This window comes from Equus przewalskii, chromosome 16 (genome assembly GCF_037783145.1).
Source record: "Equus przewalskii isolate Varuska chromosome 16, EquPr2, whole genome shotgun sequence".
NCBI lineage: Eukaryota > Metazoa > Chordata > Mammalia > Perissodactyla > Equidae > Equus > Equus przewalskii.
Window position 1 is genome coordinate 68723036 of NC_091846.1, and position 27368 is coordinate 68750403.

At 42.2% G+C, this 27368-nt stretch overlaps 1 protein-coding gene across 8 annotated transcripts in view; it reads left to right on the forward strand.

The window, feature by feature from the left end:
- Positions 1 to 4580: 4580 nt before the first annotated feature.
- CLYBL (citramalyl-CoA lyase) overlaps positions 4581 to 27368 on the forward strand; it is a 229923-nt gene continuing 207135 nt past the window's right edge. For 6 of the 8 annotated variants that reach the window (XR_011528231.1, XM_070579169.1, XM_070579164.1 and 3 more), the window contains exon 1: positions 4581 to 4743. Coding sequence is in view for 5 of the 8 variants with exons in the window: in XM_070579169.1 (XP_070435270.1) it covers positions 4682 to 4743 (62 nt within the window). In the remaining 3 variants the exon portion in view is untranslated. The remainder of the gene's footprint in view (positions 4744 to 27368) is intronic. The other 2 variants (XM_070579167.1, XM_070579172.1) reach the window with 1 other exon arrangement.

Below are 27368 nucleotides of genomic sequence, written 5' to 3' on the forward strand. Positions count from 1 at the left end.
TGTAGTTCTATCCCTGCCACTGTTGAAAGATCCTTCCACAGAGCTTCTAATGTGCCTCTTTCTAAGTGCAGCATTCTGAAGTCTTAAATCAGTGACACTGGCCCTTCAGCCTTTGAGACTCAACTTTGGTGGAAATAACCTACATTGGCCAGACACCAAACGGAAGGGAAAAATGGATTATGATAAAGAGCCTTTGGTGTTTATAACAAAAGAATAACGCAGCTTCATTTTCCTAATCGTTCCTGTTTTAAATGGTTAAGTTACTTAAGCTTTAAATTATTTAAGTTACTTAAGCTTCAAATGGTTACAGTAAACCATTGGTTGATGAGATATTTTTATTCAGTATCTCCTTGGGTGTGACTATTTGCCAAAAGTGTGGTTGAGCCAATACAAAGCCCAATATGTGTAAGATTAACAGTGAGAGTTACTTGAGTTTCATAAAATTACAGGACCAAGTAGTAACAACGTAACACATTTCCATGCAGACTTGTATTGTTTCAGGGCGACACTGGTTGAGACTGAAGCATTCAGGTGGTTTACCGTCTGGTCCCAGACAGGACCTCTGATCCACTGTATTCTCTTCGCTTGCTGACTCTTCCCCTAGCACTCAGACTCACTCCCCACCTCATGGGTAGCTGTCCCCCTCGTTGCAAAGCCCCCTGGCTTCCTGCCTCTCTCAGGAAGAAGGAACTGCTGCATCCTTTCTGCTTCCGTATCCCCTTTCCCCAGGTCACCAGCAGACCTCAGAACCCACCCATTTCTCCATTTACCTGTCTGCCTCTTTCACGAGACTGATAACTTCTTTTTAAAATCTTTTTTCTTGTTGTCATAAAATACACATAACACAAAATTTGCCATTTTAGCCCTGTTAAGTGTACAGTTCAGCAGCATTAAATACATCCACATTGTTGTGCGACCACCACCACCATCCATCTGCAGACCTTTTTCATCGTCCCAAACTGAAACTCTCTACCTATTAATCACTAACTCCCCATTTCCCCCTCCCCCAGCCCCTGGCCACCCCCATTCTCCTTTCTGTCTCTATGAATTTGACTCCTCTTTGAAAACGCATTCTTTTGTGTGTCTGGCTTATTTCACTTAGCATGATGTCCTCAAGGTTCAACTGTGTTGTAGCATGTGTCTGAATTTCATTTAGATAGCTTCTTGAGATCGGGAATCACGTCAATAAATGTTTAAGTTTGTTTGCGTTGGAAAAAATGGGTGGATATGAACGTAAAGTAATGAGATCTGTAAATAATTTTGAAAAAGAGGAAGTTAACACTGACTGCCCCATGTCAACAGGGTGAGCCCACAGAGCAACAGGCACGTGTGCTCATGGCCACAGTGCCTGGTGCCCCACGCCAGCCTGCTGTTTCACTTCCAACTTCCAGATCTCATGCAATTGTCTCTCAGGAACAATCCCAACCTGGAACCTCACGGGCCGGGAAATTCTGGGAGAAGTCATTCCAGCTAAGCTGGGTCGACACTAGGAAAGCCACCACGATGCTATTAGAGTGTATTCCAGACCGGAGAGAGCTTCCACGTTAACTAGACATAGATAAGAGCCAAACTCTCTGCTTACGGTTTTGCATATCTGATGACGAGAAGGATTTTCTGCAGGTGATCACTAATTCCATACATTTTAAACTTTGTTTCTTTTCGACTACCCGCATACTTCTGGTGACAGGTGCCCTACGGATACATTCTTATTGGGATGTGACCTCTGACCTTGCACCTTTATGCAGGTAAGTCAGCACAGTGGATAGTAGTATTCCTGGAAGCTGTTCCTAAAGCAGGACTGCTAATAATACCTAAACTGATGCGACTGAAAATCACATAAACACACTCTACTAAATCTAAACCAAACATATCCCAGCTCAAACTTCTCCTCAGCTGGTCTTCCAAAATGCCTGCAGCCACTCCAATGCCATCCAAAACAAAGAAAGTCCGAGAGCGGGGCCAGCCCTGTGGCTAAGTGATTGAGTTCGTGCGCTCCGCTTTGGCGGTCCAGGGTTTCACCAGGTCGGATCCTGGGTGTGGACCTGGCACCGCTCATCAGGCCGTGCTGAGGTGACGTCCCACATGCCACAACTAGAAGGACCCACAACTAGACTATACAACTATGTACTGGGGGGCTTTGGAAAGAAGAAAAAAAAGAGAAAGATTAGCAACAGATGTTAGCTCAGGGCTAATCTTTAGAGAAAAAAAAATGTCCGAGAGAAAGGGAAAGTCAGAGTAAACAGAGAAAATATCTTACTTTTGTACAGTTTACAAAAACAAATGACCTGTGAACACATTGGTGGGGACTTGAAAGGGGCCAGTGCTAGTCAGTGGCCCTGAGGCTTAACCTCCATTAGCTCTGGGTAAATCTGCATCTGGATCTTTCTACGCAAAGCCTTAGTTGCACTGATTTTGTTTTAAATTTTTATTAAGAATATTTTCCAACATACATAAAGTTGAGGAACAATAGCCCCCTCTCCCACCCCACATACCCACCACCCAGCTCCACCAGCGATCAGCGTCAGTGGATCAGTCCAGCACCCACCATCGCCACCCCCAAGCCCACTGTGCTCTAGAAGTGGGATGTTTCTGGCTCCTGATCTTTCTTTCTCAGGTCTCTGCCAGGTTCTCACCCCATCAGATTGCTCAGCTCAACAGGATAATGGGTCTCATAGAATGATTCACCCTGCTAAATTTCATATTTTCTAATGCCGTTGAGGCAAACGTGTACTTTTATTTTTCTTTCAGTTTTGGAGGCTGTGAGTACAGACAGATTTGACTAGCCTCAAAGGAGGAACCCTAGCTCACTTTCTCTATTGTATCTGGAAATATGTCCTCCAGAAATCTACACGCCATGTAGATAAAGTTAATACAGCTTTATTTTAAAATATACCAACCTTAGAAAACAGTTCTAAAAACCTACGAGTTGGTAATCTCATGAAGAAGCTCAACCAAACCACCTGAGCTCACAGAACCTGGTGAGAATTGGCACAGCTACAGTTTCTTTAACCAGAGTATGAAAGAAATTGAATCAATTAGCAAATAAGTCATTGGAGGTCCCATTTTACCCAAAAAGCCATAAGGTCCAGGGCATTTTTAATAAGGATTACATCTCACATGGCAGTCTCAGAATTATAATGAGGCTGGTGGAATAGTTTCATCTTATAATTATTAAAGACTTACTGGTTACAAGTCACTGAGCCAGGTGCTGGGGGCACATAGCAATGACAAGATAAACTGGCTCCCTGCTCTCAAGGAGCTCACAGTCTATTTCTATAGATGGTGTTTTTAAACCAGAGCACTAGCAGCCTTTCTCTGAGTGGGATTGCCTGCACATCCCAAGTCCTGCCCCCTAAGTGACAATAACGCATCCAAAAAGCCCATCTGATCGATGGGTGGGAGAGGAGTTCTCTCCTACCTTGAGAGCTACTGGAGGAAAGGTAACAAAAAGAAAGTAAATTTACAAATCCATAAATAAACATTGTGATGAGGGCTGTGAGAGAAACCATCAGGGTGCTGTGCCAGTGAAATAGATCCGGGGATGCTCTAGTTTGGGTTGTCAGCGTGGGCCCCTTTGAGCAGGTGGCAGGTAGCGTAAATGTCCTGAAGGATGAGAAGGTGTAGCCATGAGCCTTCTAGGGACAAGAAACAGCATGTTCCAAGGTCCTAAAGTGGGAGAGGCTTAGTAAACTTAAAAGCACTTGAAAAGAAGGTGGGTGGGAATGAGATAAGACTGGAGAGACAGGCAGAGGCCGGATCCAGTAAAGCCTTTGGGGTTATAGTGAAGATTTTGGGTTTTATTCTCCATGCTTCCCATTGGGAACCATCAAAGAGTTTTAAGAAGGGAATTGATGTGATGATAATAATAATAAGTTATCAACACTACTGAGCACTTGATCTGGGCCAGGCAAGGTTTTAAGCTCTTTATATCTATTAACTGAATATATCCTTATAATAACCCTGCGAGGTAACTGCTACTTATATTCCCATCTTGCAGAGGAGGAAATTGAAGAAGGGAGAGCTTAAGTAATTTGCCCAAAGTCACACAGCTAGTAAACTCTGCTTTAATATCTTAGCATTCTTCCGACTGTGAAGCCGGAGGAGCTGTATTTGCTGAAAGACTAGCAGGAGTTGGAGTGGAGTTGGGTGTGCTGCCCGTGCCTTCAGCAAGCATTTCTCTGGTTCAGAAAGCTGTCATTGGCTGTTCTGAACCTATTACAGGCATATATGTCCCACAATGGACTAACTGTTAACCAAGGCACGCACACAGTGACGCTCACAAACTTTGTTAGGCAGTATTTTAACAAAATCAACAAAGAAATCCCTCGAAAACGTGGCCTGTTCTGGCTGGGAAAATGCAAGAGCCCTCCACAGTCGCCTTACAAAACCCAGAAGCAGGGGGAGAGCTGGATACGATCAGCAGAAAACCGCTCAAAAAGGAGCCATCCATTTGGACTCTCTGCTCTGCCCCATATGACAACAGGAACAAAGTTCGGACCATCCGACGTGGACAAGTGCAAGAGCAGGGAGGGCGTGACTTGCGGGGACGGGGTGGGGCGGGGCGAAACAGGGGCGAGGCCAAACCGCGGGGGCGTGGCGAAGAGACGTAGGGGGCGTGGCTTAGGGGCGTGGCAAGGTGGGAGGACGGGGCTGACGGGGCGGGGCCGCCCACAGCGGAAAGATGGCGCTGCGTCTGCTGCGGAGGGCGGTGCGCGGAGTGGCGGCGGCGGCGCTGCCGAGGCTGTGAGTGCAGGTCCCCAGTCCCTCGCCGCCCGGCCGGGCTCGCTGAGGGTGGGCACCCGGGTCAGGTCCGCGGGCCGGCCGCGGCCTCCCGCATCCTTGGCAGGAGCCCTGGCCGGCCGGGAGTGTCGTGCACCCTCCGCGCGACGGCTTGACCTCTGCCAAGGTCGCCACGTCCGGCGAGGGTCGCCCCCACCCCCGGTGCCTCCCTGTGGGAGGGCCCTTGCTTGGGCCCGGAAAATGGGTACAAGCGTTCCATGTGTCAGCGCCAGAAAACTAAACTAGCCTCCCCCGCAAAGTGACAACCGTGAAGCTGCAGATGTGTTCTAGAAGGGGTCCTGGAGTCGGCCTCTGGGAGGCGGCTTGCCCGATGAATGAGAGCCCCTTCCGTTCGCGTGGTCAGCACAGCGGTTCCCAAACGGTTTGGTCTCAGGACCCCTTAACACGCTGCACAGTTATTGAGGACCCTGAAGAGCTTTTGCTTGTATCTATTCGTTTCTACGGTATGAAGAATTAAATGCAAAAGATATTCATTTAAAAATAACAAACCCATTAAATTTTAATCTAAATGACATATTTAATGAAAAATTATATTTTCCAAAAAAAAAAAAAAGGTGAGAAGAGTACCATGGTTTTATATTTTTGAAAATCTCTCTGGTCTCGTAAAGGACAGTTGGAGTTTTATCAGCTGTCTTGGAGGAAGTTTACAGAGGAGTTCCGGGCTCACACAGATGCAGATACTAGTTGGAAAAGCGAAGACCGCACATCCTCTCAAAGGGTCTCAGGGAGCCCCGGGTGTCCTCGGACCACGCTTTGAGAACCAGTGGTGTAGCACTTGTCTGTTTGCTAACTACATGCACATACAGTATCTCATTTGGTTCCCTGATCACCATGTGAAGAAGTCAGGTGACTTGTTTATGAAGATGAGAAAACTGAGGCTCAGAGAGGCTAAGTGACTCTCCCAAAGCAGGGAATGGCAGAGTTGGGTTCAGAAATCAAGTCTCTGGCTCCTGATCTGGAACTTTGTACATCTGCTTGCTCTGTGCTTCCTGACATACCAGTGTCCATGCCGGGACCCACTTGGTCTTATGCATCCCGCCTTCCCATTTCCTAGACTAGGCTTGGTATATGTCCCTAGGCTCAGGGGATCACCCCTAGAACCAGAGGAGCCGCTGAGGCGGTGTACCCAGACCCGTCCAGAAGGTCCTTTTTCTAGCCTGTGAAAGGCCAGCTTCTGTGCCCTGTTCAGCAATGGGTCCAGTGACCACATGCAGTTACCTACATCTAAAGCTCACAGTGCTCTTCACCTCCCTTAGCACACTGGCTCATTCTCAACACACCTATGCCCTCCACCAGGCCATGGCAGCAGGCTTTCCTGCAGGGCGCTTCATGGAGCCTGCACCATGGGTCAAATCCTCTGGGTCCTGGTGCCTTCAGAACACACAGGGATGGGAGAAGTAAAGGTTCCAAATGTCAGCTTAGAAAAGTCTGCTTAGAGATGCTTCAGTTTCTACCCCAGTGGGGTTGCATTTCAGCTTCAGGCCAGTGGGCCTGCTTCTGGTGTTTTTTTCCTTCTGTTTTCAGAGTATCAGCACCATTGCTGATAGGCAGGGGCCATTCCTGACCCCTCTTTCTCAGCCTCCAACATTTGCTCCTATTGCAGTGCTGTCTATGATATTTCCCTGCCCATCGTGTCTCCAGCCCTGCTGCTCTCTGTGGCCGCTGCTCCATTTATGTAAATACCCTGCCCTCAAGTTGAGGGAACAAAATTCCCCACTCCTAGGTGTGCTATTGCCAGGAGTGTCTTTTCTTTCTTTTAGGCCCTCTCAGCCGACAGAACAAAGAAATATGTGTGTGAATAGTAACCCTTGAATACACACACATCTACAAATATTTCTATATGTAGCCATCTGTCTATATTAAAGTTAAACATGAGTTCATACTGTCTCCAATTCTAAGTTCCACATGGATCATTCTAGCCTCCTCCCCTTGCTTATTTGTAAATTTTCATTCCAACAGTGGGAAACCTGATTCCCACCATCTGCCATCCAGTTGCTTAATAGTTCAATTTCAGCATACCTGTATAGCAGTGTCTGAATTGTTAGACCATACCCCATGGGAAGGAACTTTATCAACTAGGGTGCAGTGCTTATGTGCAGTTCTTTTCCCTTTAGTCTTACAGGCTGCACTCATTTCCAGAGTTACTCAGGTTAGCACCATTTTCTCCCATCCCCTTTAATGAAATTGTTTCTTCATTGTTTCTACAAATGAATTGTATTTGCAATACAGTTAGATTCTCTTGTCAGAGTATGCATTCTTTTCTGGGATCCCCCTACCTCTGAAATGAGTATTTTAAAAAATTGCATATATTGTTTCACTCTTTGCTATAGAGTTCTATGGGTTTTGACAAATGGATAGTGTCATGTGTCTACCTATAATGTATGCATTATGTATTCATAATATGTATCTATTCTATTATACAGAATAGTTTTACTTCCCTGAAAATCCCCCGTCTTCACCTCTTCATCCATCCCCCCCTCCTCCCAAACTCCTGGCAAGCACTGATCATTTTACTGTCTTCTGTAGTTTTGTCTTTTCCAGAATATCATATAATTGGAATCATACAGTATGTAATCTTTTTAGACTGGGTTCCTTCCCTTAGCAATATGCGTTAAAGTTCCTCCATGTCTTTTTGTGGCTTGATAACTCATTTCCTTTTATTGCTGAATAATATTCCGTTGTATAATTGTACCAGTTTTTTAATCCATTCACTTATTGAAGGACATTTTGGTTGCTTCTAGTTTTTGTTGATCATGAGTAAAGCTGCTGTAAACGTTCATGTGCAGGGTTTGTATGGACATAAGTTTTCAGATCTATTGGGTAAATACCTAGGAGTATGATTGTATTGTAAGACTATATTCAGCTTTGTAAGAAACTACAGAACTGCTTCCAAAGTGGCTCCACCATTTTGCATTCCTGCCGTCAGTGAGTGAGAGTTCCTGTTGCTCTGCACCCTTGCTGGTATTTAGTAGTGTCACTTTAAAAAATTCTAGCCATTTTAATGGGTATATAGTTGTATCTGTTCTTGTTTTAATATGTTAATTTGTTTTAACTTGAAATTCCCTGATGTCAAATGATGTTGAGTATCTTGTTATATGTAATTTGACATCTGTATATCTTTTTGATGAGGTGTCTATTCAGATCTTCTGCATAATTCTTTTTTGGTGAGGAAGATTAGCCCTGAGCTAACATCTCTTGCCAGTCTTCCTCTTTTTTCTCCCCAAAGCCCCAGTACATAGTTGCATATCCTAGTTGTAAGTCATTCTTGTTCCTCTGTGTGGGATGCCACCACAGCATGGCTTGATGAGCAGTGCATAGGTCTGTGCCCAGGATGCAAACTGGTGAACCCGGGGCCGGTGAAGCAGAGCACGTGAACTTAACTACTATGCCACTGAGGCAGCCCCTCTTATGGTTGAGTTTTAAGTATTGTTTGTATATTTTAGATATAAGTCCTTTATCAGTTACATGTTTTGCAAATATCTTCTCCCAGTCTGTGGCTTGTCTTTTCATTCTTGGAACAGAACCTTTCACAGAGCATATGTTTTTGATTTTTATGAAGACAGGCTTGTCAATTTTTTTTTTTTTCATGCATCATGCTTTTGATGTTGTATATAAAAACTCATTGCCAAATCCCAGGTCACATAGATTTTCTCCTATATTTTCTTGTAGAAGTTTTACAGTATTGTGTTTTATACTTAGGACTATGATCCATTTTGAGTTGATTTTTATGATAGGTATAAAGTCTGTGTCTAGTTCATTTTTTTTGCATGTTGACATCCAATTGTTCCAGCCTATTTGTTGAACAAACTATCCTTTCTCCGTTAAATTGCCTTTACTCTTTTGTCAAAGGTCAGTTGGCTGTATTTATGTGGGTCTATTTCTGATCTCTCTGTTCTGTTATATTGATCTGTGTGTCTGTTCTTTCACCAATACCATGCTGTCTTTATCATCTTGGCTTTATATTAACTCTTGAAATTGACTAGTGGCGGTCCTGCAGCTTCAGTCTTCTTTCATATTGTATTGGCTATTCCGAGTCTTTTGCATTTCGTCGTAAACTTTCATGTGTGTGTGTGTGAGGAAGATTGGCCCTGAGCTAACATCTGGGCCAGTCTTCCTCTATTTTGTGTGTGGGATTCCACCACAGCATGGCTTGATAAGCAGTGTGTAGGTCCGTTTCTAGGATCTGAACCTGCAAACCCCAGGCTGCCAAAGCAGAGCACACAAACTTAACCACTGTGCCACTGGGCCAGCCCCTAGACACATAAAATTTAGAATCAGTTTGTTGGTATCCACAAAATAGCTTGCTGAGGTTTGATTGGGATTGTATTGCATCTGTAGATTAAGTTGGGAAGAATTGACGTCTTAACAGTATTGAATCTTCCAATCCATGAACATGGAATATCTTTCCATTTATTTAAATCTTCTTGATTTCTTTCATCAGAGTTTAATAGTTCTCTGCATATGGATCTTGTTTTGTTAGATTTATACCTAAGTATTTCAGGTTTTGGATGCTATTGTAAATGGTAGTGTGTTTTAAATGTTAAATTCTGGTTGTTCATTGCTGGTATATAGGAAAGCAATTGACTTTTTTTTTTTGGTAAGGAAGGTTGGCCCTGAGCTAACATCTGTTGCCAATCTTCCTCTTTTTGCTTGAGGAAGATTGTCCCTGAACTAACATCTGTGCCCATCTTCCTCTATTTTGTATGTGGGATGCTGCCACAGCATGGCTTGATGAGCTATGTGTAGGTCTGTGCCCAGGATCTGAACCTGTGAAGCCTGGGCCACCAAAGCGGAGCTCATGAACCCAACCACTACATCTCTCGCCAGCCCCACAATTGACTTTTTAATATTAATTTTGTATTCTGCACCCTTGCACTCACTTGTTAATTCCATGAATTATTTTTTGTCAGTTCTTTGGGATTTTCTACATAGACAGTCATGTCATTCACAAACAAAGATAGTTTTATTTCTTCTTTCTCAATATGTTTACCATTTATTTCCTTTTCTTTTCTTATTGCACTAGCTAGTGGTTCCAGTAAGATATTAAACAGGAGTGATGAAAGGGGATATTCTTACCTTGTTCTCAATCTTAGAAGGAAAGCATCCAGTTTCTCATAAGTCTGATGTTAACTGTAGGTGTCTTGTAGATGTTTTTTGTTCTCTGTTTGCTGACAGGTTTTTTTTTGGTTCATAAATGGGTGTTGGATTTTGTCAAGTTCTTTTTCTGCGTCACTTGGTATGATTATATGATTCTTCTTCTTTAGCCTTTTGATGTGACAGATTACTTTAATTGAATTTTGCCTGTTGAACCAGCCTTGTATACCTGAAATAAATCCCACCTGGTCATGGCATATAATTCTTTTTATACCTTGTTGGCTTCAATTTGCTAATATTTTGTTGAGATTTTACATCTCTGTTCATGAGAAATATTGGTCTGTAGTTTTCCTTTCTTGTAATGTTTTCATTTGGAATTAGTTTCTAGATGTCTCATGTCTTTTGTGTTGCTCTGTTCCTTCTTTACTACTTTCCTTTGCATTAAATCAATATTTTCTCATGTAATATTTTTAATTTTTTAAATGATTTTTCACTATTTTTAAGTTTATTTTTAATAGTCACTCTGAAATTATAGTAAAGTATATATAACATAAACTTTGCCATTTTAACCATTTTAAGTGTACAATTTAGTGGCATTATTACATTCATGCTGTTGTGAAACCAACACCACTATTTATTTCCAAAATTTTTTCATCACTCCAAACGGAAACTCTGTACCCATTAAGCAATAACTTCTCCTTCCCCAGTGCCTGATAATCTCTAAGCTACTTTCTATCTCTATGAATTTGTCTGTTCTAGATATTTCATTTAAGTAGAGTCATACAATATTTATCCTTTTGTTTCTGGCTTATTTCACTTAGGCTAATGTTTTCAGGATTCATCCATGTGTAGCATGTATCAGAATTTCATTTCTTTTTGTGGCTAGATAATATTCCATTGTATGAATATTATCACATACTTCTTAACTTATCAAAATCTACTTTTGATGTATACTGATTCCAGAAGATGGTATGTCTATATAGTTTTATTCCCATTTCTTCTTTTTTGTTGTATTGTTGTTATATATGTTATGTTTATATATGTTACAAACCCAGTAATACATTGTTGTAGTTACTACTTATATAATTTTATGTCTTTTAAAGAAGCTTACAGAAGGAGATGCAAGTACACACACACACACACACACGTATTTTATAGTATTTGTTATATTAACCCTATTTACTGCTTCTGGTTCTTTTCATTTGTTCCTATGGGTTTGAGTTACCATCTTTGCCATTTCTTTAGCTTCTGATTGTGGCTGTTGGTTTTCAAGGCTACCACAGAACTGGAGTTGGGGGAGAGGATAAGTTAAAACCCCAGATAGCCTGCTGTTTTTACTGAGATTCATCCATGTTTCTTGAGTAAATACTCTCCAGAGTACTTCTAGCCTTTGGTTAATTTCTAGAGTTCTTAAAAAGCTGATTCTAACAATGTTTGCCAATTCATTGCTTTTATGGAGAATAGGATTTTTTTTTTTTTTTTGAGGAAAATTGGCCCTGAGCTAACATCTCTTGCCAATCTTTCCTGTTTTTGCTTGAGGAAGATTGTCGCTGAGCTAACATCTGTACCAATCTTCCTCTATTTTATGTGGGATGCTGCCACACCGTAGCTTGATGAGCAGTGCTAGGTCCATGCCTGCGAACCCCAGGCCGCCTAAGCGAAGTGTATGAACTTAACCACTACGCCACTGGGCCAGCCCCAAGGATAGGATTTGTGAAGATCTTTTCTCTGCAATTTTTGCTGAAGTCACCCCTGCTTAGAGTTTTGATCAAGAATGGATTTGAATTTATAAATTTTTTTTCAATAACTATTTGATGATCATATGGCTTTTCTTCTTTAGTGTGTTAATATGGTGAATTAGATTGGTTGATTTTTCAAAGTTAAACCAACCTTACATTCCTGGAATATACTCCACTTGATCATGATGTATTATTTTTATATATTGTTGGATCGAATGTGCTAAAATTTTGTTAAAATTATTTGCGTCTGTGCTGATAAGGAATAGTAGCCTATAGTTTTCTTGTACTGTCTGGGTCAGGGTTTGGTACTGGAGTAATTATGGCCACATAGAAAGCATTGGAGAGTGTTGCCTCTTCTTCCATTTTCTGAAACAGTTTGTATAGGATTGGCAATAATTTTTCCTTAAATGTTTGTTCCTGGAATTTTCTTTGTGGAAAAAATTTTAAACTGCAAATTCAATTTTTTTAATAGATATAAGGCTTTTCATGTTATCTAATTCTTCTTGAGTGAGCTTTGGTACTTTGTGTCTTTCAAGGAATTTGTCCATTTCGTCTAAGTTGTTGAATTCATGGGCATAGAGTTGTTTATGATAATCTCGTATCCTTTTTCTTATAGCTTTATGGAGGTGTAATTTACACACCATAAAATCCACCCTTTGTAAGTGTACAGTTAAATAATTTTTAGTTAATTTATAGAGTTGTGCAGCTATCATCACAATCCAATTTTAGATCACCCTCAAAATTTCCGTGATCCCCCAAATTCTCTCAAGCCCATTTGCAGTTAACCCCTCTTCCTGCTTCCAGCCCTCTCATCCTTTTAATGTTTATATTCTGAGTAGTGATATGCCTTCTCTCCATGATATTTGTAAATTTTTTTTCTCTCTTTTTCACTTGATCAGTCTGCCTGGAGTTTTATCAGTTTTATTTATCTTCTTAAAGAACTGTCTTTTGGTTTTATTGATTTTTCCTATTGTTTTTTGTTTTCTATTTCATAGACTTCTGCTCCTATCTTTATCATTTCCTATCTTCAGCTTACTTTGAGTTTAATTCGTCCTTTTCTTCTAGTTTCTTAAGGTGGAAATTTAGATAATTGACTTTAGGCCTTTCTAGTTTTTTAATATAAGCATTTAATAATCAATTTCCTTCTAAAGCCTGTTTTAGCTGCCTCTAGCAAATTGTGAGATTTCTGATACCTATAATCTCTTTTTACTTCTTATCTTGATATGTTATTTCTAAAGTAATTAGTAGTAAAACTCTGAAAGGAAAAGGACTCAGTGACTGTTCCGAGGTGGCAGGAACGAGTGTGTTGAGGAGCTCCTTCTTGCTTTGCAGTGTCAAGTTAGAGAGGAACCAGGTCTGGAAAAAAACAGGCGAGGACAGTTTAGAGAGGTGACAAATACAAGCTAAGCACCTGAGGCTCTGGGTAGACAAGAAGGGACAGGATGTGAGGAGCCAGCGGGGCTGCAGTCAGTGGCCTGAGTGGGCTTTGATGGGGTTACCTATCACAGGTCCCAATAGGCCCTTTTGTAGGGTTGGCCTCATTTTTGAAGCCTTCTAAAATTGTAGTGACAACCACTGCTGTCCCTTTGTACAACTGTGAGGCTATTATGGGAAGAAGGGAGAGAAGGGATCCAAAAGGAGGATGCAAATGGGAGAAGAGGGGTGCAGAAGGGAGAGACCGTAGAGCACGGAAGAATGGAAGCAGTGACAGAAAGGGGGAAACTTCATAGAAAGAATGCTGAAAGAGGAGGCATGGGCTCAAAAGGACCGAGGAATTTTTAAATGATCATTTTGAAAAGAACTCAGTATAAGAATATGTGTACTTTGTCACTTGAACTGGTATTAAAAGGCCAATGTGTGAAGTGTTAGGTATATTTAAATGTTTATTGGCATCATTAGAAATTTGCTTTGGTTGCCCAAACACATGGTGAGAAGCTAAAAGGGGATGCTGTAAACAAAAATGATGTTTTGGGTTATGAGGCAGAAAGTAACTTTAAGTGGTCCAAGGAGGGAGGGGGACCATCCATCTTAACTTGCCCAGGACTGTCTTGGTTTAGCATCAAAAGTCCCACATTCTGGGAAGCCCCTCTATTCCAGGCAAATCAGGATGGTTATTCACCCTACAAATAGAGAAGTAAAGGGCTGAAAGGTGAACTAAAGATGATCTAAGATGGTAGACCAGAGATTAAGAATTGGAGCTAGAACCTTCTAGAATGGCCTTCTAAAAGGATGGGATGGGACAGTATTCAGAATGCTTTAAAGGAGAAAGAAGGGCCTCTGCCAGGAGTAGGGCTGAAGAGCAGAGAAAGAAGGAGACTTTGAGGAAACAGGAAATACCACAAAGGGTTATATGGACCAGGAGTAGCCTGAGAGCAGGGGACATGCTTTCGGGCTGGACAGGATTTGGTGGGAAATGAGGTACATCAGAGCAAAAACTAGTGTGGGCCGGCCGAATGATGTAGTGGTTAAATTTGTACGCTACTCTGAGGCAGCCGGGGTTCGCTGGTTCAGATCCCGGGTGTGGACCTACGCACTGCTTGTCAAGCCATGCTATGGCAGGCATCCCACATATAAAGTAGAGGAAGATGGGCACTGATGGTAGCCCACAGCCAATCTTCCTCAGCAAAAAAGAGGAGGATTGACAGCAGATGTTAAGTCAGGGTTCATCTTCCTTAAAAAAAACCCCAAAAAACTAGTGAGCAACAGCCAAGCTGGTGAGCAAGAACCAAAAGTGGTAGCTGGGCCTGAATTGGAAGATGCAAATGTGCGTGGGTGGTGCTTCCTGGAGAAGATGTAGATGCAAGGGGAAGTGCCCAGCAAGGGGCTGTTTCCTAACACAAGGTTGTGCCAAGCCTTCTGAATAGCACGACCTTTCCTTGTGGATCTGTTTCAGCTGTGTAGGGCTTCTGCTCCCACTGTACTGTTACCCTGTTAGAGTTTTGCTGTGGACTAGAACCATCTGCGTGGGTGCGAGCCAGGAGGAAGGACATTGAGTAGCCCAAATGGTTTCCGTGGGAGAGGCCAAGGTGTCAGGAGGAAAGGCTGGGAGCTGAAGATGAACTCTTGACTAAGAAACCCTCACTCTCTACCCCTTGGCCCCTTGGATCCAGAGGGGAATTGAGGACAGTTTCATCACATGTGCTTTTCTCTACTCTTCTCTGAATAACTGTGGCCACCGAAGTCTCTGTCCTTTCAAGGAACTCTCCTGAGTGCCTCTGTTTTGCAGAATGTTTGAGTAGCGTAAGTACTTCATTCTTCTAGAAATACTCCATGGTGGTGTGTTGAGGATGGAGTATTCTCTGAAGTTACGTTTGAGACTTAGCAAGTCAGCACATGTGCTTGGCTGTCGATGAGCCTGGCAGAAGACATCGTACGTGGTTAATGAGGTCGCGTCCGCAGAGAGGCTCACAGGACTCCACATGGGCACTTTCCCGTAGTGGTTATGCTCTCCAGTGATGGCTTTGCCACAGCCAAAGTCTGATTGATGTAATTTCTGAAAACAGCCTTTGGTCACAGTTTCCTTAACTAAATGTTGCAGTGGCCGTGCTGTAGGAGCTGCCATTTTACTTGTGACTCCCTGTGGGGAAATCTGCATGTGGCTGAAATTTTAGGAAGGCGGGGAGAAGAAAGCTGGGCTCCTGGGGGAGTGGTTATTGGTAGGTTTGATGAATATTCTTAAGATCAGAAGAGTTGTTAATTATAAAAACAATATACTTTCCTGCTCCTGAATGCAACTGGAGCTGTGTTCTCTTGTTACATGTTGCTTATTTGTTCCTCTTCGCATTGCTCCTGATCTTGACAGGTTAAGTTTAGAATTTTATTGGTTAATATTAGAAAATATCAAGGAAATAGAATTTGTGTTTTCATATAGGTCACTTGGATATGAATTTAAATCCATTGTAATTTAAACAGGTTTAATTTATTTCATGTTCTTACTTGAATGTTTTTTAACTTATCAATTAAATAACTCACTTGAATGATGTAGATAATAAATGGGTCCCAGAATTGAGATCTTTCTTTCTTTCTTCCATTGTTCCTCCCTCCCTTCCTCCCTTCCTCCTTTCCTTTTTCTCCTTCCTCCCTTCCTTTTCCCACTGTTAGCCAGGTTTAAGATGGCTTTTTATCTAGTTGCTTTGATTTTATGTTTTGGTTACATTTTAGGATGTTAACCTATTCTCAGAGCATTGATGTTCATAATTGTTCCGTGACTCTATCACATATGTGTTTGTATGTATGCAACCACAGTTGTTCATTTAGTCTATTTCCAAGTTTTCTCTTGTGGGAAATGTGGAGATAAAGGTCCCTGTGCCCAAATCTCTGTGGCTCCCCTTACTTGTGTACTTGGAGGTGCATTTCTGTATGTAAACTTGCTGGATCAAAGAGTGTGGACATTTGAAGCCTTTTGATGCTTGTTGTCAAGTCACCCTCCAGAAAGGGTGATAGATACCTAGATTGCAATATGCCTTTCGAAGTCTTATCTGCCCATTTTCCTTGGCATCAGCAGGCTCATTCATAGTGAAGTAAGCACAGACTGTCTTGCTGGTCACATAGCTGGCAGCGCCAGGCCTAAGAATGAACCCCATCCCCTAGCTGTTAGCCACTGGTGGCTTTTCCCTCTGTGGCCTCAGTTGTCACACTGACCCAGCCTACAGGTGTTTCTGTAAATAGCCATGAAAGTTCACCTTTTCTGCAAGTTCTCTTCAGAACTACACCACATGTAACATCTTCCTCTGAGGCTTTTGAGATTGACAAAGGTGCCTGATTTCATAATAAAGAACTCAAAGCCAATTTCCATGAGAAAGTAAGGATTCTATTTTAATAGGATGGGCGAATCTGTCTTGATGGTTTCCCTGTACTATGTTCTGACTGAGAAGGCAGAATGACTATAGTGCTTTGTAAGTATTTGCAGGCACTTTTCAAACATTAATATTTAGAACCCCAAAGTACTGAAAAATTTAAAAGACAATACTTTCTACTCTATTGTCCTACTTGCCACCCCCAGTAAAATTAGGGTCACAGCTTAGTGGTAGACTGTGTTTGCTGTTTAACTGAAAGTTCTACATTGCTAAAAAATTGTGTATTTTTTTAAGAAAGGGCCTGTCTACGAACCTTTTTAAAGTTTACACGGTCATTTAAAAACGTTGCTCATGTATACATTGTATCACTTTACAAGTAGTGCAGGCTTATTTTAAAACACTTATACTTGCCTTGTCTCCTTACTTAATCTCACAGTATTCTTTTTGAGATGATATGCCCACTTTATTTTTTGGCCAAATGGAAAAGTTAAGGAAATCAAAAAGAAAAAAAAAAAAAAATCCATGCCAAATGCTGTTTTCATATGGAGACACTGGAGGGCGCTCTAGCAATGGGAGATGTAAATTGTCTCCTTACAAACATGCCTCTTTGGAAAAGGTATGAGAGTTGTTTTTCTCGTTGAGTTTTAAGACAAATGAGAGACACATAGATGGTAGAGGGACTATTTCTGTACTGGCCTATAAACGGTTCCTGGAAAAGTTTATGAGAGACTTAAGAGGGCTGTGTGCTCTGGGTCTCCTTATTACCTCCTCCCTCCCCTTGCCCTTCCAGCCACACTGGCCTCCTTTGCAGGGCTGCGACCTCAGCTTGGTGCCCTCTGGCCCTTCATGTCTCTGCTCAAATGTCACCCATCAGAAAGGTCTTTTCTGACCACCCTGTATAACATAGCACCCCCTCCCACTAGCCTCTGCACTTCCTTCCTTCTCTCTCTGCCTAATGATTTTTCCATTGCAATCATTTCCACCTGACATATTGTACATTTATCTGTTTATTGTCTGAAACCTCCCCACCCCCCATATATTCAAGAGAGCAGGGACTCATTTGTTTATCCCGTTGCTCTATTCCCCAACCCTGAGACAGTGCCTGGCACTTAGTAACCACCCAGTATAAATTTGCTGAATGATTTAGGAAATGACATATTTAAGATACTGTATCTGGAGATTAGTGCCTTTTTTATTGTGGCAAAATAGACATCACAAAAATTTACCATTTTAACCATGTTTAAGTGTGCAGTTCAGTGGCATTAAGTGCATTCACATTGTTGTGCAGCCGTCACCACTATCCATCTTCACAACTTTTTCATCATCCCAAACTGACACTCTGTACCCATAAGCCCCATTGTCCCCTCCCCCAGCCCCAGTAACCACTCTTCTCCTTTCTGTCTCTATGAATGACTATTCTATCTTCTCATATAAGTGGAATCATGCAGAATTTGTCTTTTGTGTCTGGCTTATTTCACTTAGCATAATGTCTTCAAGGTTCATCCATATTATAGGAAAGCAGAATTTCCTTTCTTTTTAAGGTTGAATAATATTTCATTATATGTATATACCACATTTTATTTATCCACTCATCAATCAATGGACATTTGGGTTGTTTCCACCCTTTGGCTGTTGTTAGTGCATGTTTTATATAAAGCACAGAAACATGATGTTAAGGTTTTTAGTCTAAAGTGGATTTATTTGAACGATGAAAACACCTTTAAATTATACCAGTGAGTCAGAGTTCACCCTTGGGTGATTTCTGCCTTCAGGAGAATACTTTTAGTTCAGATTAAAATAGAAACTTATTCAAGCTCCTAAAAATCAGAATTGGTTTAATATCTCTATTGGTGCTATTTAAGTTTTTCTTACAAATGTAAAACAAACAAACAAAAAAATCGCAAAATCAGATAACGCCTCTATAAGCAGGAGTATCCTAAATAGATCCTCTGGGGTTCTAGTCTAGTGTTGATCCTGTAGTTAGCCCTTGACCTTGTTCAAGGCCCTTGTCTAAACTGAGCCTTATTTTTGTCATAATTAAAACAAGGAGGGTAGACTAGATGCCTCCTGCCAATTGACATTCCATAATCTAGAAAGGGATTATTGACCTAAAGTGAGAGGACTTTGTAGAATTCAGAAATATAAAATATACGGCTTTTTGAGCTTTGGGTTATTTTGGTCCTTTTCAGCTAAATTTGACCTGAGATTGAAGATAATAAAAGCTCTGCCTCCTCTCAGTTTATGGTCTGTGCTCAGTTGATTTGAACTCCTGCCATTTTGAGAGATTTTTTGTTCCTGCATTGTTCATCATCATCCTTTAGGTCCTCAATTTGGGAGGCATCTTCATCATTTTTCTGTCTCTGCAGCAGGAACTGCCGCCAGGTGCTCTGTTCGAGCCCTCAGTTCAAGCGGCTGCTAACCGCCATAGTACAGAGGGGTATGATTTTGAAAGAATTCGGATGTACTGGGAATACAGAACCTCAGAGAACTCAGGAATAAGAAGTAGATATCCTGGGCCGGCCCCATGGCTGAGTGGTTGAGTTCACGCGCTCCACTTCGGAGGCCCATGGTTTCGCAGGTTCAGATCCTGGGCGTGGACATGGCACCACTAATCAGGCCACGCTGAGGCGGCGTCCCACATGCCACAACTAGGACCCACAACTAAAAATACACAACTGTGTACCAGGGGGCTTTGGGCAGAAAAAGGAAAAATAAAATCTTTTTAAAAAAGAAGTAGTAGAGGGGCTGGCCCCGTGGCCGAGTGGTTAAGTTCGCGCGCTCCGCTGCAGGCGGCCCAGTGTTTCGTCGGTTCGAATCCTGGGCGTGGACATGGCACTGCTCGTCAGACCACGCTGAGGCAGCGTCCCACATGCCACAACTAGAGGAACCCACAACGAAGAATACACAACTATGTACCGGGGGGCTTTGGGGAGAAAAAGGAAAAAATAAAATCTTTAAAAAAAAAAAAAAATTAAAAAAAAAAAAGAAGTAGTAGATATCCTAAATTCTTGTCTAATCTACAAGATTGACTCAAAAAAGTAGAGATGTGATTTTTGCCTACATCCTAAACCCTTCCAGTTTTCTCCTGCCCTCCCAGTGCCCTCATGCTAACCCACAAATGCCCCAGTGCTTGGAGCACAGTGTTCTTAGGGTCCACCTGTCCTAGGTCCCATAGTCAGCAGTCTACTTAGTGATGCCCAGTAAACCCGAGAAAGCCAGCATGTGCGAATGTCGTGTGTGTAGCCCCGCTCAAATATTATACATTTTAAGGGTTGCCTTCTGCAAATGCCTTACCTGCAAAGGAGTCGGGTCAGTAAAGAGAATTTTTCTACCAGGGAAGCAATGTGGACACAGAAGAGGCTTATGGTGCGCCTCCCACTCCCCAACCTCTGGACAGAGGTCCAGGCTGTGAGTTCGGGTCATCGGTGTCTCCCTGTGCTGCAGAACAGTCAGGGATTTGCCAGGTGACCTGGCAACATGCCTGAGACTGGGAAGAAACTTCACCCTTAGAAACACCCCTCCCCAAACCCACACGCTTCTGACGGACCTTCAGTTTCCTAGAGCTGGGTTCTGATCGTCTTACTCACCTCTTACACAGCGTCAATTCCCTGATAGCCTCCAGCTGTCTGCTGCATGAAGTCTGGACCCCTTAGCATGGCATGCACAGGCCTGCTCATCCAACATCCGCCTTTCCAACATCTCTCTCAGCGCGCCTCACTTGTCCCGTTCACCCAGAACACTCACCATTCCTCACACCCACTCAACCCTCTCCCATCTCTGATTTGCTCACACTCTTCATCTCTCATCTTCAGAGCCTGTTGCAAATGCCTCCACCTCCTAGAAGCCGTCCTTCCTGGACCTCTCAGGCAGCAGCCATCTGTCCCTTCCCCCTGAAGCCCTGACCCCTCTAATGGCTCTTGCCACCTTTTCCTTCATTAAGGTTATCTGGGATCAGCACTCCCGTTGTCTTTGACACCCTCGGCTCCTTTTCCCACCCACGCCCCGTCCGTCTGTTGCCAGGGCTGTTGACTTTCCTTCAGTCGTCAGCTCTTCCTCACTGTATTCGTTTTCTTTTGCTACTGTAACACATTACCACAAACTTGGTGGCTAAAACAACACAAATTTATTATCTTACACTTCTGGAAGTCAGAAGTCTGCATGAGTCTCAGTGGGCTGAAAGCAAGGTGTGTGCAGAGCCGCGTTTCTTTCTAGAGGCACTAGGGGAGAATCTGTGTCCTTGGCGTTTCCAGCTTCTGGAGGCACCCACGTTCTTTGGTTCCTGGTCCCTTCCTCCATCTGCAAAGCCAGCAACAGCGGGTCGAATTCTTCTCGCGCTGCCATCTCTCTGATTCTCTCTCTTCTGCCTCCTTCTGCCACTTACTAGAATGCTCATGATAATATTGAGCCCACCTGGATAATCCAGGCTAATCTCCCCATCTTGAGGCCAACTGCTTAGCAACCTTAATTCCACTTTGCCAGGTAACCTAACATATTCCCACGTTCCGGGGGTTAGGGCATGGACATCTTTGGGGAGCCATCATTCTGCTTGCCATCCCTACTCTCCTAGATTTGGGTTTGAGCTCTTGAAGTAGCTATCTGATTAGCTACCTGCCTCACCTCCTGTGTTACATGCTGCCTGCATAGGTATTAAGATGTGTATTCTGTCATCAAGACTTGCTGGGTCTGCCTCCAAAAATATCTTTTGGATCTATCCCTTTCTCTTCATCTCTACCACCACCATCCTAGGGGTCATCTCTCATCTGGACCACTGTGACAAAGAGTCTTTTACATCCACTGTACTCCTCCAAGCCATTTTCTAAAAATTGAGGTAAAATTCACATAACATACAATTAACTATTTTAAAGGGTATTATTTAGTACATTTATGGTGTTGTGCAACTATAACCTCTATCTAGTTCCAAAACTTTTCATCACCCCAAAGGAAAACGCTGTACCTGTTAGCAGTCACTCCCTGTTCCCTCCTTCTGCCAGCCCCTAGCAACCACTAGTCTGCTTTCTGTGTCTGTGCATCTGCCTCTTCTGGATATTTCGTATAAATGGAATCATACAATATGTGGCCTTTTGTGACTGGCTTCTTTCACCCAGCATAATGTTTTCGAGATTACGAAATCTCGAATGACGTAGCTTTTATGGCTGAATAGTATTCCATGGTAGGTATATATACTGTATTCTATTTATCCACTCATCAAATGATGGATATTTGGGTTGTCTCCACCTTTTGGCAATTGTGAATGGTGCTGTTATGAACTTCATGCACAAGTATTTGAGTACCTGTTTTCAGTTCTTTGCTGGGTCACATGGTAATTCTGTTTAACTTTTTTTATTGTTGAGGAAGATTTGCCCTGAGCTAACATCTGTTGCCAGTCTTCCTCTTTTTGCTTGAGGAAGATTAGCTCTGAGCCAATGTCTATGCCAGTCTTTCTCTGTTTTGTATGTGGGATGCCGCCACAGCATGGCTGCTGACAAACTGTGTAGGTCTGTGCTTGGAAACTGAACCCAGGCTGCTGAAGCAGGGCACACTGGACTTAACCACAAGGCCATGGGGCCAGCCCTGTGTTTAACTTTTTGAGCAACCACTGAACTGTTTTCTAGTGGACGCACCAGTTTACATTCCAGTGGCAGTGCACAAGGGTTCCAGATTCTCCACGTCCTTGTCAACAGTTGTTATTTTCCATTGTTTTTATTGTAGCCATCGTAGTGGGTGTGAAGTGACCTCATTGTAGTTTCCTCTAAACCATTTTTAGATACACAAATAAGTTCATTTCACTTCTCTGCTTAGCATCCTTAAAGCACCTTTCCTTGGCCCTCCAGGGTGTGTCTGGTTTTGTCTCTTCTGCATCTTGGTATCTCACCTCCTTCCCCCCTTCTCACCCACTCCACTCCAGCATCTTTGGCCTTCTCTTATTTTCTCAAGTGAGGGAGGGAAAGGCTATGGCCTTTGAGGCTCACAGAGGTTCAGACACTTTCCCAAGGTCACACAGACCTGAGTCAGAGCCCTGGCCCTGCCACTTACTAGGCAGCTCTCTCTAGTTTCCTCATCTGTAAAAGGGGCTCATGATACCTCAGAGAATGGTTAGAATTAAATAAGCTGATGCACTGAATGCTGGGCACAGTGCCTGGCTCATACGAACACAAGTAAATAGTGGATATAAAAAAGGAAATAAGATAGATACATAAAACCCGCCTCCTCCAGGAGGGGATGACCATCTGGAGCATGTCCCCCCTCCCACCCCCACTTTCCTCCTCAGAGCATCCTGTTCCTCATCCCTCTTACAGTTTAATCATGCGACGTGAATGGGAACATTTCCCTCTTATGTTTGGTCTCCCTGCTAGACTGGAAACACAACATTCCCCTCTTTATGCTTGTGCCCAGCACAGAGCCTGACACATAGTAGGCACTTACTTAAAAATTCGTGAATGAAAAAAATCATCATATGATCACAGTAAACAGAATTCATTACTAATTATCTGCTTGACATGAGAGAGTGGAAAGGCAAACTTTTTATGTGTGAGTGTGGGTGTATGTATGTTTTCCTAGATTATAGATTTGTCTAAACATTCTGCTAATTTAAGATGTTAAATCTGAAGGTTCTTTTTTGGCTTGAGTTTTTGAACACAGTCCAGGGCTTTTTTCAGATTCCTCAATATTCTCCTTTTTGGGAAAGAGTTTTTGAAAGCATAAAGGAACGTCTTCTGTGTATGCTTATCTACATTATTCCTTTACAAAAATGAGTTGTGGGTAGAGGGACATCTTAACGGCAGAACATGGCCATACCCCAGCCCTGAGGTGTCACCGGGAGAACCCAGCCAGTCCGAGTCCATGCAGTTGAAAGCACCTCCCCAGCCAGTGTGTCTGTCTCAGGTACATTCTGTTTATTTCAGATTTCTCACCTGTGGAACACACTTTTTTCTTCAACTCAGGACCAACTCAGGATTTGGAAGGCGTATTAAAAAAAAGCCATAGCCTTTCAGTTCAGTGCAGGAAACTCAGCAGGATCCGAAACAATGTTCACTTTCATTCTGAAGTTTTCTTTTCAGTTTTTGCTTCCTCCCTACCCCTCATGGTCGCCCCACCCTGCCCCAGACTTCCTGGTTATTACTAGAGGCGGGGCATGGACCCCCGACTTTGGTTCTGTGAAGTCCTCTGGCCAACATTGGGATTACTGGGCTGCTGTTGAAGAGGCGCGCTCTCCTCTGAGTCATCTTCCCTGGGAATTAGTTAGTGAACCCACGGGCTGTTTGCTGGTGCCTGTTGGGCGGTACACTCCCTGAGGACAGAACCCTCCGGTTCCGCGTTTCTGTCTCTGCACAGCGCCTGGGTGCACCTGCTAACCAGCAAGTTCTGAAACCAGCCGGGTGGCTCCACGCATTCTGTTGTGTGTGGGAACTGCTAAGCATCAGCAGCAAGCCAGTGACCAGCAGTGATGAGCAGTTTTTAGCCTCCACAGACATTTAATGTGCTAAATAAGGACCCCAAGCATCAGTTGAAGAAAGGCTTTAAAAATGGAAATACGACTGTTGACACAGGTGTATTTTACTAATTAGTATACTGTTTTTGAGGAATTAGTAAAAATGTTAGTATTTCCAGGATTATTGTTAATGAGGATAAGAAACTTATCTTTTTATCTTCACAACCATATGGTTCACTGCTTGATGTGGTTTTCTCTTTTGTTTTTTTGGTGTTTTTAAATTTGATTTTTATTTTAGTAAGGACAAAACTGTTTTCTTGCAGGACTCATTATTGATTTTATTATGCAGGTGGATTGGAAAAGTATTTCATAGAACAACTTTTTGCAATAGGAAATTGTAGAACGTATGAATGGTATTCTTTTTAAGTAAGACGTACCTATAACATTTCTCTTTTTATTATTCAGTCCATTCATTTATACATTCTTCTGAAAAGAATGAGAACTGTGTCCCTACTAAGTCGTAGACCGCTCCTAAGAAGCGGGAAGGGAAGGAAATTTCCCAAGGGTCTTTTCCATGCTAGGCCCCTGGAGGTGCTTTACTTAGTACATCTCATTTAAGGTATGGACTCCATTCTAAGAATTGTGCAGTCTAAGTGAGAATACAGAGGAAGGGAATGACTTTCAGAGGGCATGGAGACTATTCACAGGGAAGCTGACCTCTGAGCAGATTTGAAAGGATGACAGGAGAGGGAAGGGCATTCCTGGCTGAGGGAGCTGCTCGTGCAAAGGCACAGCAGGGGAGTTGTAAGTGGGTCATTGTGGAATGTGGCATGCCTAGTGGCAGAGGGGCTGGACATGCAGCAGAGCAGGTGGGTTGAGGTCAGGCTGTGAAGGGCTTCCAAGGCCAGACCAGGATTTGAGATTTCCATCCTGTTGGCAACAGGGAGGCAGTGAAGATGTTTAATCTCTCTCAACCTCTATCAGGTTAATTCTTCACTCTGGGCTCAAGTCTTGGTGGTAGTCCCATGTCATTTCAACATCTTGCCTTTCTCTTTTCTTTTAATTACATTCAAAATGTGCTGGTAAACCTAATTGGAATAGAGAAAAAGTGATGAAACTCTGCAGCCTCTGGGGCAGGCCAGTTCATCCTCTCCTTCTAACATACTTAACTACATTTACATGCTTCTAGTTATTTGGAGCCTTCAGGTGACTTCATTTCTCTGAGTACTATATACTTAATTTCCTACATCTGCAGTTAATTTCTTAAGCGCCCTTAATGAGAAACTTCAAACAATTTAAATGTCAATTACCAAAAAAGTGAGGTTTTCAAGTTCCAGTAATCTGCCTATATTGGTCATTGGAACGTAATCCCAGGTGGGTGTAATTTAAGACAGATGACATTCCAGAGCTTCAGTTACGAAGAATTTATATGTTTTCAGGACTAACAAGCCAGGCCTTGTTGTTGCTACACTTGCAGGACTCTCTGTGGTTCTGGCTTATCTGGCACAGGCTCTGTGCTCAGAGCGTTCAGTTCTCTGCATTCACTCTGGGCTCTGTGTTTTGGCTGGTGCGTTTGAATTTGAAAAGATCCAAAAGCTACTATGTATGTAAAAATATGTTGAGAATATAGTAAATGTAATAATTCCAATTTTTAATCCTATGCTTTTGAGAGGAAAAAAGTATTCACGATGTACTTGATCATAGATTTATTCTTAATGAATGGGTTAATAAATTTCTGACTGAGAAATCCTGATTTGTTTGTTTCTTGCTACTCCCACTTTTTTTCTGAGTTCCTTCCTTTGCGTCTATTTTTGATTAAGATAAAATGCACAAAGAAAGAGTTAAATACGGTGATGAGTATTATTTTAACAGAAAGTAAAACCAAAAGCATGCAGAATAAATTAACCTTGCATTTTTTCTCTGCAGGTCACTTAGTGGGTGTTACATCCTTAGTCGTTTGTGCTACAAAGTAAATAATTTTGGGCAGCTGGTTTAGTTTTCACCACTTCTAAGCCTATGATAAATGATCTTAGAAGATCTTTGGTCTTAAAAAGGAAAACTTTTTGTGTGTGAATTTTAAGTTTTGTTTTGTGTTTTGAAGGCTTTTTTATGTAAGCTGTTTATGTGGAACTTGTTTTATTTGAATTGGAATTTTTAAAAAGTTTTAAAAGTAGAGTTTGCCATATTGAGCTATTTTTCACATGCTTGACATTTAAAAGTTAATTTACCTTTTATATTTTTAAAAGATGCTGAGAAAATAAAGTTCCCCCCACTAAGCATTCGTTATTTATTAGTCAGCTGCTTTTGAAAATTGAGATTATTTTTAGTTTGTATGGTTTTAGATTGTTTTTTTCCCCCAGGAGAAACAATGTTGTAAATATTTTTAAACCTACTCTCTATCCATTTATCTATTTAGCCTGTCATAAGTCACTTCAAAGGTAAGAAAATAGTTATACAAAGTTAGATATATCTGAACGTGTGAATTTCGTGTAGTTTCTGGTAATGAGCCCTATTTTAAAGGCTTCTAGGAGTTCTTTCAAATTCAGCTCATCACTGCTGTATTTGGCATGTTGTGTGTTGTTAAAACTTCATGCAAATACAGAGGTGCCGAATTGTGCAGTTTACAGAACCTGTCAGGATTTTACTTGTACGCTAAGATGATCATTTTTCCGAGTCCAATAATCTTTGTGTTGTGAGATACATGTATCATATGTCATGTAAACAAAACTGATGTCTGGCTTATCTGCTTGGACTGTGAAATTTAACACTTTCCGGTAGTTACTTCTCAACATGCAAATCGACTGATACCCACTAAATGTATATGTAAGTAAAACTATAAGGGGTCAGTTGCTTAATCAGCTCTACAGGTGTAAAGTTAGGAGGCGAATTCATGTCTTCTCTCTCTCTCCAGAGAGATGACTTGATGACAGTCCAGATTTCTCTAAGTAACACAGTAGACCCTGTTTGGCTTAATCAGAAGCCTTGGGAGTTGGAGCAGTCGTTTGAAATTTTGAGTGGAAAAGTTCCTTGCACTTGGAAAAGTCAGGAAGCCAGGAGTGAGAGACATATCCTCATCCTTTCCCTGGTGGCCCCTCACCTGTGGATTCGCACCAGGGTGGTAATAAAATTGTAGGAGCTCATTTTATGTGAAACCATTAGCAGCCTGAGAATTTGGGGCTAGCTGCCTCTCATACTTTAAGACACTGGAAGGCGTCATTTATAAGCATGGAGGGCTTGAAGGAAGGCAGAACAGGCTTGTAAACCGTAGCTTTAGGCTCTGGATGGTAATCGGTTTGTAATATAGTTTAGTCTTAGGTTATCAGAATCACAAATGTGCCTTTAAGTTTTGTGGGCAAATCCCATGAAATATCCAACTATAAAAGAGAGAGACAATGGCAGTTATTTTCTACTCATTATTGTGATATTGTTATTCTCTTTCTCTGCCTTCATGGGTGAGGGTGGAGGGGAAGGGGGCCATGCTGCAAGTGGAACAAGTAAAACTGAATATTT